The 18,454-nt window shown below is 36.4% G+C and overlaps 1 protein-coding gene across 2 annotated transcripts in view; it reads right to left on the bottom strand.

Moving 5' to 3' along the window:
* Window positions 1–8,250: 8,250 nt before the first annotated feature.
* Window positions 8,251–18,454, bottom strand: part of CENPI (centromere protein I) — a 54,824-nt gene continuing 44,620 nt past the window's right edge. Inside the window, exons 20-21 of one of the 2 annotated variants that reach the window (XM_019716681.3) lie at window positions 12,547–12,588; window positions 8,251–11,861 (exon numbers count right to left, since the gene is read on the bottom strand). In XM_019716681.3, coding sequence (XP_019572240.3) covers window positions 11,760–11,861; window positions 12,547–12,588 — 144 coding nt within the window. In that variant the 3' untranslated portion in view covers window positions 8,251–11,759. The remainder of the gene's footprint in view (window positions 11,862–12,546; window positions 12,589–18,454) is intronic. The other variant, XM_088795295.1, reaches the window with a different exon arrangement.

The following is an 18,454-nucleotide window of genomic DNA, read 5'->3' as shown; positions in this document are numbered from 1 at the left end:
TGCAGTTGTAATTGTCTTCCCTAGGCAGGCATGAAAAAGTGGTGGCTGGGGGTGGAGGAGTCTCTTCTCTCCTAGCCCAGCAAAAATCACTCTTCCCAGCCTCTTCCCTGGGTCAGAGCTGCACGCTGGTCTTCCCAGAGCCTGAGCACTAAGGCTCCTCTGTAATCTGACACTACTCCTCAGTTCAGGGGCCAGTTTAAGTCTCTGGATGGGTGGGGGTAGGATTGGAAGAGTGGGGGGAGGGGCCCAGGTATGGAGTTTGTGTCCTTTGTCCGGCCTAGGGCCCAACTGGAGGTCTCACTGAGGTTACTGCCTCAAATGCTGGATATGCTGCCCCCTCGGCGGGAGAGATCAGCTGTGGGACGCAGGGAAAGAGCCCACCTCCTGGCTTTTGTGTTCTCTGTTCTGTCCTAGGCTCCCCTGCATCTCTGCAGTTGCGGATGCAGGCCGCATTTCCACCGCCGCAGATGCCGGCGTGTTTCCACCACCGCAGATGCGGGCTGCGTTTCTACAGCCACAGGTGCGGACTGCATTTCCATAGCTGCAGATACGGACTGCGTTTCTACCGCCGCAGATGTGGGCCGCATCCCCACAGCCGCAGATATGGGTCGCGTTTCCACAGCCACAGGTGTGGACCGTGTTTCCACAGCAGCAGATACAGACCGCATTTCCAACGCTGCAGATGCAGGCCACATCTCCATTCCGTTCCCTTCCCTCTTCCCCTGCTCGCCCAATTTGCCCACCTTCAAGTAATCCTTGCACAAGTCTCTTAGCTGTTCTGCGTGATGAGCGGAGAGTCCTTTGATGGGTTATAGATGTTCCGTTTTTTGATAAGATCTGGAGGAGAACTCAAAAAGTGCGCCTTGCTGCCGCCATTCCTATGACGTCCCTCCAGTCAATAGTTTCTTAAACATGACACCTAACCAAGAAAAAGCAACTAAATAATGAAAAAAACAGACTGGACTTCATCAAAATTTAAAGTTTTGTACGTTAATGGGCACTATCAAGAAAGTATAAGGGTAACCCACTACTTGCAAATCATATATCTGGTAAGCATCTTGTATTCAGAATATATAAAGATGTCTTACAACTCAACAACAAAAAGACAAACAACCCAATTTTTAAAATGGGCAAAGTACTCAAATAGGCATTTCTCCAGAAAAGATATATAATGGCCAGCAAGACATGAAAAAACGCTCAACATCAGATTCATTAGGTAAATGAAAATCAAAGCCACAATGATACCCATTCAGACCCACTAGCATGGCTATAATTTTAAAAAATGAAAAATAACAAGTGTTAGTAAGGATGTGGAAAAAACGGAACCCTCATATATTGCTGATGGGAATGTAAAATGATGCAGACACTTTGGAAAACAGTTTGGAAGTTCCTCAATAGGTTAAACATAAAATTAGCATTGAACCCTGCAATTCTATTCCTAGGTATATACCCAAAATAACTGAAACACAGGTGTTCAAATGAACATTTGTATATATGAATGTTCACAGCAGCACTACTGACAATAGCCAAAGGTGGAAACAATCCAAACGTCCATCACCTGATGAATGAACAACAAAATGTGGTCTACCCATACGATGGAGTATTACTCAGCCACAAAAAGGAACGAAGTACTGAAACATGTTGCATAATGTTGAAATCATTATGCTAAGTGAAGGAAGACAGCCACAAAAGGCCATATATTATATGATTCCATTAATATGAAATATTCAGAACAGGCAAATTTGTAGAGACTAAAGAGATTAGGGGAGAGAGGGAACAGGGAGTGACTGCTTAATGGACCTGGGGTTCCCATTTGGTGTGGTGAAAAAGTTCTGGAACTAGATATTGGTGATGGTTGTACAATATTGTAAGTGTACTTAATGCCACTGAGTTGTACACTTAGAAATGGTTAAAATGGTAAATATTATGCTATGTGTATTTTATCAGAATAAGTAGTAAAATAGTAATCTTACCAAAATTAGCCTTAAAAAATGCTTAAAAATAGAATAAATGAGCAAACTATTCAGAAACAGTCTCAGAGATATAGAGAAAAAAACTGAGGGTTGCTAGATGGGAGGGAGGTAGGGATGAGGGAGGTGAGGGGATTAGAAAGCACAAATTGGTAACCACAAGATTGCCACGGGGATACAAAAGACAGTTTGGGGAATATAATCAATAACGTTGTAAAGATTTTGCAGGGTTTCTGATGGACACTTATCAGGGAGACCACCTTATGGACAGCGTAGGTGCCTGACCACTGTGCTGTACACCTGAAGCTGAAGCTGAGTAATACTGAATGTCAACTATAATTTTATATGTATATGGTGACAGAATGTGGAGTACAGTATAGAGAATAGAGTCAATGGAACTGTAACAGCTATACGCGATGTCAGAGGGACAGTAGATTGGGGGGAAGGGTTATCACTTTGTGAGGGGTGTAAATGTCTAACTATTACATTGTTTTGGACACCTGAAACTAATAATAAAACAAGTGCTTAAAGAAACCTAATAATACAAAAATACAAAATACGAAATATTTAAGAAGTCAAAGTTAAAACTATTGGTGATCGAATAAGAAAAAATTCTAAGAAAAAAAATTAATGCTCATTAATATCAAGGAAAAATCTGAGAGTAAGGCTAAAAGGAGCTAATATAATTGGTTATTAGCCAATATATCTACTGTTAGGTCAATGGCGGACAGAGGCAGGATTTTTCATGAAGTGTAGATCCCAGCAAGACTCAATTACTGTCCGACTCCTAGAACCTAAGTCATGAGCCAAGAATCCTCAAGTGCTTTCTTTCAGCTCAGGTCATTTCCAAACACAAGGCACATGGCTCTTTGAAGTCAGGAAGGGCAGAAAAATCCGAATTGTACTCTAGCTCCCCATTCAGTTCAACACACTAACTACTGTAGCCTTCTCTGCGCTTGTAAAGGCTGTTGCAGAGATCGAATACTTACTTCCTTGTAGTGGGGTAAATGTCCACCAGGGGGTGATAGTACGTTATCCTAGATTCAGCAATAACACGTAATTCTAAATATGACTTAAGTTTTTTACATAGAACATCTTAGAAACTGAGCTTTTTTAAAATAAGCCTAATTTTTACAATTCTCATCTGAAATTAAATTGATTAATACTTTTTTTTACAGTTATCCATTTAAAAATGTGAAAGTTTCCAAATCCTATTTAATATATTCATTCTAGCTATGTACTATACCCTAAATTCAGAATGCGGGAAATTAACTAAATGTTTTGTCAGAAATCTAGTTGTGCTTTATTTGCTTGAATACAGCCGTAATAGCTATATTATATATTTCATTCTCGGCAGAAAAATATGCAAATCCATCTAAAACTGCTCAAAAACTTTTTAAAGAGAAATAATGATTTTTATCCACATACAATTTCAAAACCTACTTTCTACTTATCTGTATTTTAGAAGATTATTCTAATGTATTTGTTTTCCTCGATGACCCTAAAATATTTCAAATAAATGTGTAAACCTGATATTTACCTTTAAGAATTCTTAATCCAGTGCCTTAGACTGCTCAGCCATGCTACCATGCAAATTCCTAGAAGTACTTGATAGGTGCACAACTACCCCACACAATTCTTCTTCTTGCATATTCATAATTTCCTAGACTGGAAGAAGACACGGTATGAAACAGATGAGAAGCAAATCATGATTTGATGACTATAAATTTTCTAAATTTGTTATTATACAAAAGATAATCATGCAAACACAAGATCTTTAAGATATTTCATTGTTTTCCAAAATGGGACTTGAAGCAGTCCTTACAAGTTTTTTTTAACAGCTTTAGTGTTACAATTTCATAACATAAAACTCATCCATTTAAAATGAAATAAAATTCAGTGGTTTTTATTATGTTTAGAGCTTAGAACATTTTCATCATCTTAAAAAGAAACCTCATACCCATTAGCAGTCACTCTCTGTCTTAGTCCATTGCGGCTGCTGTAACAGAGTACCACAGACTGGGCAACATATAAACAGAAATTTCTCACAGTTCTGGAGGCTGGGAAGTCCAAGATCAAGGTACTGGCAGATTCATTCTGTTGAGGGCCGGCTTCCTGGTCCACAGACAGCCATCTTCTTGCTATAAACTTACCTGTGAAAGGGGCAAGGGAGCTCTCTGGGGTCTCTTTTTTAAGGGCTCTCATACCATTTAGTAGGGCTCCACCCTATGATCTAATCACCTCCCAAAGACCCTACCTTCAAATGTCATCACACTGGAGATTAGGTTTCAACATATGAATGGGGGGGGCAAACTTTTAGTCTATAGTGCTCCCCATTATCTGTCAGCCTATCCCCAAGAGCCCTAGACAACCACTTAACTACTTTCTGTCTATAGATTGCCTACTGTGGATATTTTCATATAAATGGAACCATACAATATGTGCTCTTTCATGACTGGATTATTTCATTTTGCACATTGTTTTTGAGGTTTGTCCATATCACAATATGTATCACTTCTTTATTTTTTTTGTTAGTGTTCCATTATATGGAAATAACATTTTATTTATTCATTCATCAGTTGATTCCACTTTTGGCTATTATGAATAACGCTGCTATGAACATTTGTGTACAAGTTTTTGTGAGGACATTTTCATTTCTCTTAGGTATATACCCAGGAGTGGAACTGCTCAGTCATATGGTATTTCTAATTTAGATTTTTGAGGAACTGCCAAATTGTACTGCAGTTGGCTACACCATTTATAGTACAGTTGGCAATGAATATTTCAATTTCTCCACATCCTTACTTGTCTTTATTACAGCCATCCCAATGGTGGAAAGTGATATCTCATTGTGATTTTGATTTGAATTTAATTAATGACTAATGATGTTGAGTGTCTTTTCATGTTATTATCCATTCACATACTTTTCTGGGGAAAAAATATCTATTTGGATCCTTTGCCTGTGATTTAATTGACTGACTTTATTATTGAGTTGTAACAGTTATTTATAAACTCTGGATACAAGATGTTTATCAGATATCTGATTTGCAAATATTTTCTCCCATTCTGTGCATTTTCTGTACATTTTCTTGGTCTTGTTTGAAGAAGTTTTTAATTTTGATTAAGTTAAATTCATGAATTTTTCGTTCATTTATGCTTTTGTGCATCATAGCTACAAAATCACTAACTCAAGGTCACGAAGGTTTACTATTTTGTCTAGTTTTCACGTTTTAGATATTCCATTTAAGTTTGTGATCCATTTTGAGTTAATATCTACATATGATGTGATATAGGGGTCCAACCAGATTGTTTTGCATGGAGATATCCAGATGTCCCAGCCCCACTTTCTGAAAAGACTGTTCTTTCCCCCATTGAATTGTCTTGGTATTCTTGTTAAAAAACAAATTGACCCTAGATGAATGGGTTTATTTCTGGACTCTCAGTTCTGTTCCATTGACCTATGTGTATCCTTATGCCATTAAATAGTGTCTTGATCAGTGCAGCTTTGCATTAAGCTTTGAAACAGGGAAATGAGGTCTCCAACTTTGTTCTTTTGCAGTATTATTTTGGTTATTTGTGGCCCCTTGCATTTCCACTTGAGTTTTAGGATCAGCTTGATTATTTCTACAAATGCCAGCTGGAGTTTGATAGAGATGCACTGAAACTGTATATCAATTTGGGGAGTACTGCTACCTTAACAAAAGTCAGTCTTCGCATCTATGAGTATCAAATATCTGAGTAAAAAAATGCATTTATTAGACGCAGTTTTACTTTTTTGTTCGTTTTACTTTCTTTAAACAATGTTTTGATACGGTGTATTACATTGATGTTAATAAAACAACCTTGCATTACTGGGATAAACCCAAGTTGGTCATGGAGTGTAATTTTTTTCATATATTGCTGGATTTGATCTGCTAGCATTTTCTCAAGCATCTTAAATGTGTAGATTTTTAAAAAAAAAATCAGATTTGGGGCATTATCAGTCTTATTTCTTCAAAGTTTTTTCTGTCCCTTTGTCTCTTCCTCTGGTATACCCATGAGTGTGTTTGTGTGCTTAATAGTGTAAGCACACATTTCTCGAAGGCTCCGTTCATATTTCTTCCCTCTTTTCAAGTCCAGAATTTCCATCTGGTGTGTATATATGTATGAACTCTATTACTGATACTCTTTTTGATGAGACATTGTCATCATATAGTCCTTTAATTAAACATGGCTTTTTAACGCTCTTTGACCATATTTATAATAGCTGCTTGGAAGTCCTTATCCACCAAGTTCAACATCTGATCCCCCTTAAAGTCAACTTCTACTGTCTTTTCCCCATGTATGGGTCACATGCTCCTGTTTCTTTGCATGTCTTATAACCTCTTATTAATTTGAACAGTTTAGGCAATACATTGTAGCAGCTCTGGACACTGATTGTTCCTGCTCCAAGATTTGCTGCTGTTTAGTAATTTGGCTGGACACAATCTGTCAAGTCTATTCCCCCCCACAGTGTGCCGCCTCTAATGTTCCTGTTAAGATTTATTATCTTTAAACCTGGCTTCTTGAGGGTCATCCCTGGGTCAGTAATTTAACAGTTAGACACTGATTGATCCGAGTTGTGCTTAAACCCTTGAATCAATAAGGTTTTCATTTTTTGCTGTTTTTAATCTGTGCGGCCTGGACACTGCTTTCACACTTCAGGGACTTTACAAGTTTGTCGCACATTTAGTCAAGGACTAAAAGCAAAGCAGTTTCCTCTCCAGTTGCTCCTGCATGTGGTATTAGGCATGTACACATTCTTCCATATCAACAGGCCTCCTTTGTGCTTTCTCTGATCTCCCTGCTAAACTTCTGGCTACTCTGCCTCTATTAGTGTCATATCACGCTTTTGGACTCCGCTGATTTTTATTTTGGACAGTTCCTTGGAGCATAAATTGCTCCACAATAAAGTTAGGCCCCTCAGGCAGGGCCAGTGTATTGCCAGTCTTTGAGGTTTTCTCTGACCCCCTCCTAGGCAGAACCTCTGTTTTATGCAACAGTGTGTAGGAGAGATGGGAGCTGCCACTTGGCTGCTGAGCCCACTGGAACACCTCTTCTGTAACCCAGAGTTGGGTGGGTGTTTGGGGTATAGCCTCTAGCTCATAAGTTGTTGCGTCCTACTACTATTACTAGTTCTACAGATTTTGAATAAATGGTTTTCAATTTATTGTAAATCATTTTATCATTCTCCAGAGACTCTGAATGATTGTCTTTGCGAATTCTGACCAAGTAGAAAGATGTTTCTCTGGGGAGAGGTTCCACTGAGGTCTGCACATTATCACCTAGAAGTCCTCTGCATCAGTTTTCAACTGACTGCAGAAACGGGTGATCAACTGTCTGTATTTAACTTAGTCCACAAAGCTGATTATAAACAGAAAAATGAATTTCTAATTTTTAAGTTAAAATTAATGTCTAACTTAAAAAATATATATACTTTATTCTTCCTCGTTAACCCAGCTAACAAAAAGTTGCCTACAAATAGATACAAGGGGAAAGCACAGCATATAAAAAATTCAGTATTGTTCAATTTCATACATGATTTAACTGTGCTATTGTATTCAGGTGGAATACTCATAAATGCCCAGGATGTCGAACTATTACATAGGTCCTTATACATTTATACTTTCAGCACTTTTTTCAGAAAGGCTCAGGTAACCTCTGTTCACCAGAGGATAAAGCTTAGAAAAGGCATGTTATCTCGGTAAGCTCCTGCCTTCTGGGATAGACAGTCTTCAATTGTATTTCTGTAAGCTACACTTTGATTGGATATACTGCAAAGGTAGGAAACATTTTTATATCATTTTCCCCTTTTTGGCTTTTCGATGAAATTTCAGATTTTCTACCATATTATATGCCAAACCTTTGAAAAACAGACATTAAAATCTAAATTTTACCAAAGAGGGAATGAAGAGGAAAAGTGCTTAAGTGACTTCCAAAGTCATACAATTCATTAACGACAAACCTAGAACTAGAAGCAATGGAAGGACTCCTTGACATCCATCCTTCAGCTCTGTGCACCAAATCTTGTTAGATAAACTAATATTCTTCCTGGAAAGCTGAAAAAATTGGTTTTACTGGTATGTACTTAAAAGTAGACTTTAATTCACATGTACTATTATGATCCTTGGGAAGATATCATTTTCTGAATGTTACAAAAATAAAACATTGGTAATTCAGGTCAACAATATGTTCTGTTAAACACTGTTGCCCATTGTCTTAGTCAGATCAGGTTGCTATAACAAAACTGCCATAGACTGGGTGGCTTAAAAAAAAACAGAAATTTATTTCTCACAATTCTGGAGGCTGGAATTCCAACAGGGTGGGTTCCGGTGAAAGCCCTCTTCTTAGCTTGTAGACAGCTGCTTTCTTGCTATTTCTTCACATGGTGGAGAGAAAGGTCGTATTTTTCTTGTCTCTTCTTATAAAGACATCAATCCCATTCACAAGGGCTCCACCTTCACGATCTAATTACCTCCCAAAGTCTCCACTTCCACATACCATTACATTGGGGGTGAGGGCTTTAACATATGAATTTGGGGAGACACAAACATTCAGCCCACAGCAGCCATATTTATTAGAAATAGAATTTTTAAATGATTCTATTTAAAAACCTAAAAGTTTAATAAAGTGAAAAGTAATATCAACTGAAATCTTAAAAATACAGAGGATGCCAAAAAAAGTATACACATTTTAAGAAAGGAAAAAACTATTAAAATTGTAATAATATATACCAATAACAAAAGATGAATACAAATCATGTGTATACATTTTTTTGGCACCCCCGGTATTAATACCAATTTTAGAGATTTTTTTCTTTCTAGTAAACCATTTTGTAATATAAAAGGTAAAGAGAAAATTTCTACTATGTTAATAAAAGTTATGTAAAGTACCACAGACTGAACTACTTTTCTTTCCAGATCATCCCCAATGCCATGGAAGAAGTTACGATAAAATGGAAAACAAAATGTTAGAAATCTAATAACAACTTTAGCATTGAACATTAAGTGAACATTTATAATGTCAACAATTTTGCAAATACTAGGTAAACAAACTATTATTTGTGTACAATTGGGAAAATAAATCAAGTTTTCTATTTTTTTTCTAGACATCTTTTCCACCAAAGCAAAACAGCTATTCTTATATAAACCTTGTTTTACTTTGCCACGAAGAGTCTTCCAAAAAGTTTTCAAATAACTAGAGGTTTGGCCTATTTCTATAGCCATATGTATAATCTTAAGTGAGTTAAAACATTGACCAAGGAAAAACTGGGGCAAAAAGGTGCCCAGGGAATAATTACTGAACAAATGACAAACCTAAGGGAACATTTTTTTTCTTCTGGAACGTAAACTTAAGTTTAGAAAAGTTTCTTCAATAATCTGAATATTGTTAGTTGTTAAATAATCAGATCCCTTCTCACAAGTTAAAGTTCTACGTGATCTTAAAGATCAAAATATCACGTTCTGAAAAACAAAATAGAAAGTTATTTGGAGTACAAACTTAAAAACCAAAGAGAACTCTATATGAGATTACCCATTGCAGAAGTTATCATATTTATTTCAAAGCAACTAAAGTTTGCCGTCAACATACCACACCATTAAATACTTTTTGAAACGCTCCTTCACTTGGCTTCCAGCAAAATGAAGTCTGACTTTTCTTGTAGCTCACTGGAGGGTCCTTCTCAGTATTTTGCTGGTTCCTCCTCTACTTCTTAAGGTTGGCACACCCCAGGGCTCAGTCTTTTGTCACCTTCTCTTTCCTAGTTGCACTAAGTGATCTCATCCAATGTCATGGCTATTCCCTAATGACTCCCAGATTAATTTGCCAGTTCCCACTTGTACCTCGGATATCCAACTTGGATATCCAACTGCCTACTCAGCATCTCCATCCTAACACGGCCACAACAGAACTCCTGATTCCACATCTGTTCCTCCTCCAAGGTGCCTCACCTCTGCATCCCAGAATTCACCCAGTTGCTCAAAAACCTAGGAGTCATCCTTCACCGCTCTCTTCCCCCTCCTTATATCCAAGTTATCAGCAGATGTTATCTTCTCTACCTTTAAAGTAGAGCCTGAATCTAGCATCTAACCATCTCTTCCACCCTCTTCAACCACACTACTCTAAGACTCTCGCTTGGAACACTAATAACCTAACCGGTCTCTCTTCTTTAACCCTAAATCCTCTTCAGTCTAACCTTCACCCTGAAGCTCCATGTAGCTAAGTCAAATTATGTCACTCCTCTGCATTCAATCCTTTGAATGGTTTCCCATGACATATCCAAACCGAGCTGTAAGGACTTTCATGAACTATCCTCTGGCTTTCTCCCATTTCAATTCTTATCATTCTTCTCCCTTAATCACTATGTTGTAACCTTACTGGCCTCTCTGCTATTCTCCAAACAGGCCAAGTAAGTTAACATTTTTAAGCTTTTTCACTTGCCTTGACATCTTTCCAGAATGCTCTTTCCCCAAATAGTCACATGGTTCATACACTCATTTCAATAGGGCCTCTGCAAACGTCACCAGCTCAAACAAGCCTTCTTTAACCACCTTATCTAAAATAGCGATTCTCTCAACAGTCTGTCTCTATTCCTTGCTTTTTCTTTATAGCACCTCATATTACATGTTTATTTATATTTTTATTGTCTGTCTTCTCCAATAGGATATAGTAAATTCCACAAAAGCATGTACTTTGTATTGGCCACAGCTGTATAACGAGTACACAGAAGAATACTTGGCACATAGTAAGCTCAATAAATATGTATTGAATCCGAAAATGAATGAATAAATGGGATTCTATTCTGAGCATCATCCAGTAATATAGTTTAGGGCTTTATTTTGCTTTGAAGCAAAAAAAAACACAAACAAACAAACAAACAAAACCAAGAAAAGAACCATAAGAATGTGCCCTTAAAAACAAAAATTCACCTTGATTTCTCTCAAATGATATGAATTTTATTAAAAGGGGGAGAGTTACTCAGTAGCATTGAAGCAAAATTTTATAGTAAGTTTTCAGCAAGATATTTTAACTATTATAATTTTTTTAAAGCTTCAGAATTATCCCTGAAAATAAAGTTGCAATTAGTTTATTTGTGCCTGAAGACTTAAAAAGTGGGATATATACATATACTGGTACGCACACACAAGAGAGCAGTTTCGTGAAATAGTAATGTCTTGATTATCCCACAATTCTCTCTCCCCTTCCTTCTCTCATCAAATTGCTACCAGTGAAGGCCAAGGACTCTACCAACTACCTAAGGCTAGCTTTTAGAGTTAGAAATGTATCCTGTTAACTGGGTGTCGGTGCAGTTGTTCACAGTAAGAAAAACGGGAATACCCACAGAGGTTTCACGGAGGCAGCAGAGTATTTTACATGAATATGTCTGTGGCTTAACTGCCACTGTATTACCTGCTCTCTTCCATCAGCGCAGTTTATACTCCACAAGAATGTAAAAAACCCCAGCACATAACGATGTATCTCTTGATATATAATTTGGTGAAAGGCAGAACTTGATGATGAAATCATTTTTCACTAGGGGGCTAAAGACTCTAGATCCTGAAAAACAAAGTTAGCCACATCGAAGCTTTCCTGAGCCATGGACAGAAGGCTAGTCCAAGCACACCCTGAGGATGTCTGTTGGTGAAAAGAATATGGAAACTCAAGTTGAGCCACTTGGCCTCTCTAGCAACACGGAAGGAATTTAGTCCAGTATGCTCCGTTTATTTCTATCAGCATGCATTTCATGTCGATCATGGGGTTTATGCTCTCTGATCAGTGGACAGAAGAACGATGGATACTACTTCTTATGAAAAGTTTCAAGCCTTGTAGCCCCTCTGAAAATAAATAGTCCAAATACCAGTTCCATTTCTTTCCCTGTAGGCAAAAAAAGGGGATAATTACTTATCAAATATTTACTATGTTTATTCTCTACTTCCTCTTCTTTGCTGAGGAAAGGTTCCCTGCATCCTGGATGCACATACTGAGTTAGCTCAGAGGAAACAGGTTCATAATTGCAACTTGGTCACTATGTAACATTCAGACCAGAAAGTACCCAAAGTTTAAGGGCTACACATTCTTTTTACTATATTGGCAAAAAAATTTAGCTGTTCAACTGAGTAAGTATTGTGAAATGGAAATGGGTCATTATTCCCACCCACTGTGAAATAGATAACACAGGAGCAGACATTATTATATTACTGCCTATGTTAAATATGTACACATCAGGGTTTCTATAATAATGAGACAACTGTGTATGCTTTTGTTAAATTGGCCTTATTATAGTCACACTATAAATACATGCAACTGTATTCTAAAATGAGACACATGGTCACAACAAGAGCCAAAACCATGCATAGTTTTATCTTTAGAGAAGACTGTAGAGGGTATGTGTCAATAAATTCACCTAAAAGTCACTGGAATAAATTCAGAAGGCAAACATTTCATTTTGACTTTGTGGAGGCAGCAGACTTAAGATCTGGGAAAAAGTGAAGGTATAAATTCTTTTATTGATATGAAGATGTATGAATTCCCTGGACATGATTAAAATAAGTTTATTTACCTGAATAGAGCTCACGTCTACCGTCCTTTCTTCTGGCCAGTCCTTTAAAAAACAACAGAAAAAAAACACACAAAAAACAAAATAAGGAAGGGTGTCCATATGGGGATAGAAATATTCGGTTAGCAAAAATTACGAGAACACTAAGATGGCTCTTTACTGTCTGATTAATTTGCTACATTCTATTCCTACCATCAGTCTTGAATTCCTTTTGAATAAACACACACCATAACCTTCCACATTTCTTCCTAGAAGCACAAACAGAAGAAAAGTAAAACCACAGTGGATAAAGTGAGCACCATTTTGCTAATCTATGGTCTCACTTTTTAAAATTCTGTGTTCAGCCACTGGGGTGGCAATGGAAGGTATCAGAGAGAAGGCTTTTTCAGAGGAATAAGATACCCGAATTGAGTCTTGAAGGAAGAGGAGGAAGTCTGGTGAAGCAGTCTGTGTAAACAGTAGCTATAAAACTGTAATTCTTTACGAGAACTCAGGCCTAAGTGACCCCATTTATTCCCTGGCCTTAACTATCACCTATTGTATTTCATTGAAATGCCGTCAATTCTTACAAACATTTTTTTATTCATCACTAAGAAAAACCTGCCTATTAAATTATATATAACACAATGCCTTTTCAACGCTTAGAATTTTTAAAAATTTTATAATAACTGCAAGATGTAGGCAGATTATGATCATATATCATTTTTATAAACATGAAATGGTAAATATATACAAAATTAGTGGTGAAAGTAATTCTAAAACTTCACATTTAGAATCCAACTCTTCTGAATTACTTTTCTACTACTTGACTTTGGATATCTATGCGTGTTCACAAAATAGCGTCATCTGTGCCAGAGTGTGGGTCATGCAGCATTTCTTAAAAGAACTAAAAGTTACTGGTGCTGGGGTGCCAGTTACATAAAGCTAATCAGCTTTTGGTCCCTGTTTCAAAAAAAGTCCACAACATGTATCCTTCCCTCCCCTCTTCCTCTAAGTCATCTGGTTTCTGAGACTTAAAACAGTGCTCCACTATTGTCTCCAAAAATTTTCCCCAAGCTGCTGACATCCATTGTGCAAGGTGTAATTCTGGTAATCTGCCTGTGCACTCTCAAAAACTACAAATGACAACTACATCATGATTGCAGCTTGGCTGACATCAATCAGAAGATGAGACGCATCTTGATCTCTGAGAAGTTAAAAAGTAAAAAAAAAGTGTGTTTTTGGAACTGATGAAATATTGTCCAGGCTGATGAATTCTGTATTTATTTCTCTAGTTCCAACCTCTCTCCTGAGCTCCAAGCCCCTATTTCCAACAGCCTACTTATATTTCTTGAATGTCTTAATAGGCATCTCAAACTTAAGTAGGTCAAAACAGAACTTGATTGTCAACTTGCCTTCCCAAACAACCAAAATAACCTCTCCTGTTCTTTCATCAGTATTCCTCTTATTAATAAATGAAACCACCCATTAACCCAATTGCTCAACTCGAAAAACTCAAAAGTCCTTTTGTTTTTCTCATTCCCATTTCTAATTAAGCTATCTTCAAGTCTTGTCTGTTCTACCTCTGTAATACGAGTATATCTCACGTCAGTCCACTTCTATGCATCTCTACTATCACCACTTGAATACAAATCACTATCAGTATCTCTTATCTAGACTCCACCAACAGCCTCCTAATTGGTGCCCCTGCTTCCACTCAGGCCTCCCCTTATAACTATCCTCCATGAAAAAGCCAAAGTGATCTCTACTAAACATCAACTCAGAACATACTACAACCCTGCTTAAAAATCTTTTAATTGTTTCCCCATGGCACTGCTATCAGATTTGTAAGGTAGATGGCCCTGCATCTCTCCAACCTCACGGCATTCCATTCTCCCTCTTGCCCCTTAACCATTAAGTCAAACTGTACTTCCTTTTTCCCTCGAATCCCTTGAGTCCTTGTACTGCTCCCATTGCCTGGAACTCTCTTTTTCCAGATATTCCTAGGCCGGCTTATTCTCATCTTTTAGAAGAAACCTCAGATCAAATGTCACTCCATAAAAAGGCCTTCATGAACACCCATCCCTGATAATTCTCCAGTCACTTGCTGTCTCATCCCACCCTGTTTATGTCCTTTGTAGCCTTTCTCAAAATTTAAAATTATGTTTACTTATTTCATTACTTGCATAGTGTTTATTTTCATCAGGTGTTTAAACTCCATTTGGGCAGAGATGGTATCTATCTTCTTAAGTACTGTATTCCCAATGCCAGAAGCATAGTGGACACTAAATAAATATTTGTTGAATGAGTAAACAAAGAAACAACTAGTCATTAATTCAAAGGTAATTTATGATAAGAAAACCTAGAGCTTCAGAATTTCCTGAAATGTAAGCTCTACAAATGTTCGAAATATTTGAACTCATTAAATGAGCTGAGCTCTTTGACACTGAGAACCGATAGGCTACATTAAATTTACTGAATTATCTCTAAAAATCTGGCTAATTTGAAGTATTTACAGTGTGATAACTCAGTAAAATAAAACTGTCAAAATTAAATCATACTAACATGGTAGGTATCAGAGGTTATTTTTACCATCTCAAAAGTAAGATACTTAGATAATGAATCGTTAGTTGGTGATAATTAGGGCTCAAAAGGCACTCTTTACAAAAAAAAGATTGGCATTAAAGCCTACTTTCAGAACCACATAGAAACATCATCAATTATAAAAATGGCAGTTTCATCTTCTGCCAAATGTGTTCTATGCCACTAGAATTTAAAAATCCAGAACTAACCTTCCTTAAACATTGTAAAAAATATTTTCTATTTAAAAGAATATATCAATTCTTGATCCTCCAAAACAAGTTTGCTTACCTATATCCAAGTTGATACTATTTACTACTTTAGAGGCTGAGTCTTATAACTAAGACAGACAGACAGACAGACAGACACACACACACACACACACACAGTCTAGGGAAAAAAACTGACTTATGAAAATCAATTCCACTCTATGATTCATTACATGCTTTTCCAAATAAGAATTCAATGAAACTGTGTTGACAGGGTATGAAGAAATGGGCACCCATTCATTGTTAGCGGTAATGTAAACTGGTATAACCTCTACTAAAAGCAATTTGACAGTACATAACAAAATTAAAAAGGTATACCCTTTTGAAAGCAATTCCACTTGGACCAATTTTATCCAATAGACACACTTACATGTGTTTAAAATGATGCATATAGTTCAAGAACATTCATTAGAGTATAATTTAATAACAAGATTAGAAACAAATTAAATGCTCAATTATAAATTATACGTTTAACTTATGTTAGATCCATACAATGAAATACTAGACTTCAACAAGAATGAGACAGCCCTTTATGTAAAAATATGAAACAAAGCCAAGATATGAAGTCAAAAAATCAAGAAGCAGAAAAGTATGTATAGTGTTGAAAAAGATCATTTACAAAGATGTATACAGTATGCCTCTAGAAGGATATAAGAAACTGAGAGTGGTTATTTTATCATAAACAGTGCCCACGTGGATTTCCACTTCCAGGATGAGGTCATGAGGAGTTCTGTGGACCCATTCCCTAGCAAAATGGGCAAAACTAGCAAAATTTTTTTTTAAAAATCCAGTATTTAATGTCTCTGGAAATTGTCCTAAGAGCATATGGCAAATATAAAAATATTTATTGAAGAAAATCTACTAAAATTCCATAAGAACAGTGAGTGTCTGGGGCATGTGAGCCATGACCGGCTCCTTCCTAGTGAGTGTGGCTGAGGGGTCAGGGCTATAAACACCTACATTAAAAATAAAGGAAGATCTCAATTCAATAATCTAACCCACTGCCTTAAGAAACTAGAAACAAGAGAACAAACTAAAACTAAAGCAAGAAGGAAGTAAATGATAAAGATTAGAGCAAAAATAAATGAAATAAGGAATAAAAACAGAGAGTCTCACACTTTCTGATTTCAAAACTTACTAAAAAGTTATAGTAATTAAAACAGTGTGGTACTGGAATGAAAACATACAGATCAATGGAAAAGAATAGAGAGCTCAGACATAAACCTTCATGTATATGGTCAAATACAATCTTTGACAAAGGTGTCAAAACAACTCAAAGGGGGAAAGAACAGACTCTTCAACAAAAAGTGCTGGGAAAACTGAATATCTACATGCAAAAGAATAAAGTTAGACCCTTATTTTACACCTATACAAAAATTAACTCAAAATGGATTAAAGACCTAAACGTAAGACTTAAAATATAAAATTCCTAGAAAACGGGGAAAGCTTTGACACTGGACTTTGCAATGATTTCTTGGATATAACATTAAAAACACAAACAACAAAAGCAAAAATAGACAAAAAATAGCCAATGGGACTACATCAAACTTGAAACTTCTATGTATCAAAGGAAACAATCAAGAGAATGAAAAGGCAACCTACGGCATGGGGGAAAGTATTTGTAAATCATGTATCTGATAAGGGGTTAATATCCAAACTTTTTATATAAAGAACTCCTACAACTCAACCAAAAAAAGAACAAAAAACCCAAATAACCTGATTTTAAAAATAGGCAAAAGACCTGAATACACATTTCTCCAAGGAAGATATAGACAGCCAATGAGCACATGAAAAGATTCTCTACATCATTAATTAGGGAAAGGAGAATCAAAATCACAATGAGACACCACCTCACACCCATGAAAATGGCTTTTACCCCTAAGCCCAAGAAAAACACCCAGAAAATAATAAGTGTTGGTGAGGACATGGAGACACTGGAACCCTTGTGCACTGCTTATATAAATGCAAAATTCATATGGAAATTCCTATGGAAAAGAGTATGGTGTTTCCTCAAAAAAGTAAAAACAGAATTACCGTATGACCCAGCAATTCCACTTCTGGGCATAAACCCAACAGAACTGAAAGCAAAGACCTGAACAGATAATTTTATAACCATGTTCATAGCAGCATTATTTACAATAGCCAAAAGTTGGAAGTAACCCAAATGTCTATCAAAGGATGAACAGATAAACAAAATGTGGTATATACATACAATGGAATATTTTTCAGCTTTCAAAAGGAAGGATACTCTGACACATGCTACAACATGGACGAGCCCTGAAGACATTATTCTAAGTGACATAAGCTATTTACAAAAGGACGAATACAGATGATTCCACTTATATGAGGTACCTAGAGTAGTCAAACTCATAGAGACTGAAAGTAGAATGAAGGCTGCAAAGGGCTATGGGAAGGAAGCAATAAGGAGATATTATTTAGTATATATAGTTTCAGTTTTATAAGATGAAAAGAGTTCAGTGGACAGATGGTAGTAATGGTAGCAAAACAGTGTAAACATACTTAATGCCATTGAACTATACACTTAAAAATGGTTAAGACAGTAAATTTTATGTTATGTGTATTTAACCACAATTACAATCTTAAAACAAATTAAGTAGAGAAAAAGCAATGAAACCAAAAGTTGGTGCTTTCAAAAAGAACAACATTGACAAACCTTTAGCTAGACTAAATAAGTGAGAAAAAATTACTAAATTACTAAAATCAGAAATGAAAAGAGGGAAATTACTAATGACAACAGAAAAAAACGTATTGTAAAGTATACCAATAAATTAGATAAATTATAGGAAATGGACAAATTCTAGAAAGAAGCAACTAAATGTTGAGAGTGACTCAGGAAGAAATAAAATATCTGAATAGACCTGTAACAAGAAAAGAGGTTGAATAGTAATTTAAAACATTCCCACTAAAAAAAACCAAAAACAAACAAGCCCATGACCAAAGGGCTTCACGGGTAAAGTCTACCAAATATTTAAAGAATTAATCCTTCACAAACTTTTCCAAAGAGTAGGAGAGAGAATACTTCCTAACTTATTCTATGAGGCTAAAATTAACCTGAAACAAAA

Source organism: Rhinolophus sinicus, chromosome 18 (genome assembly GCF_057876585.1).
Source record: "Rhinolophus sinicus isolate RSI-liver-muscle chromosome 18, RSI-T2T, whole genome shotgun sequence".
In the NCBI taxonomy this organism is placed as follows: Eukaryota; Metazoa; Chordata; class Mammalia; order Chiroptera; family Rhinolophidae; genus Rhinolophus; species Rhinolophus sinicus.
Note: the sequence above shows the minus strand (reverse complement) of the source record. Positions and strands in the feature narration are given on the sequence as shown.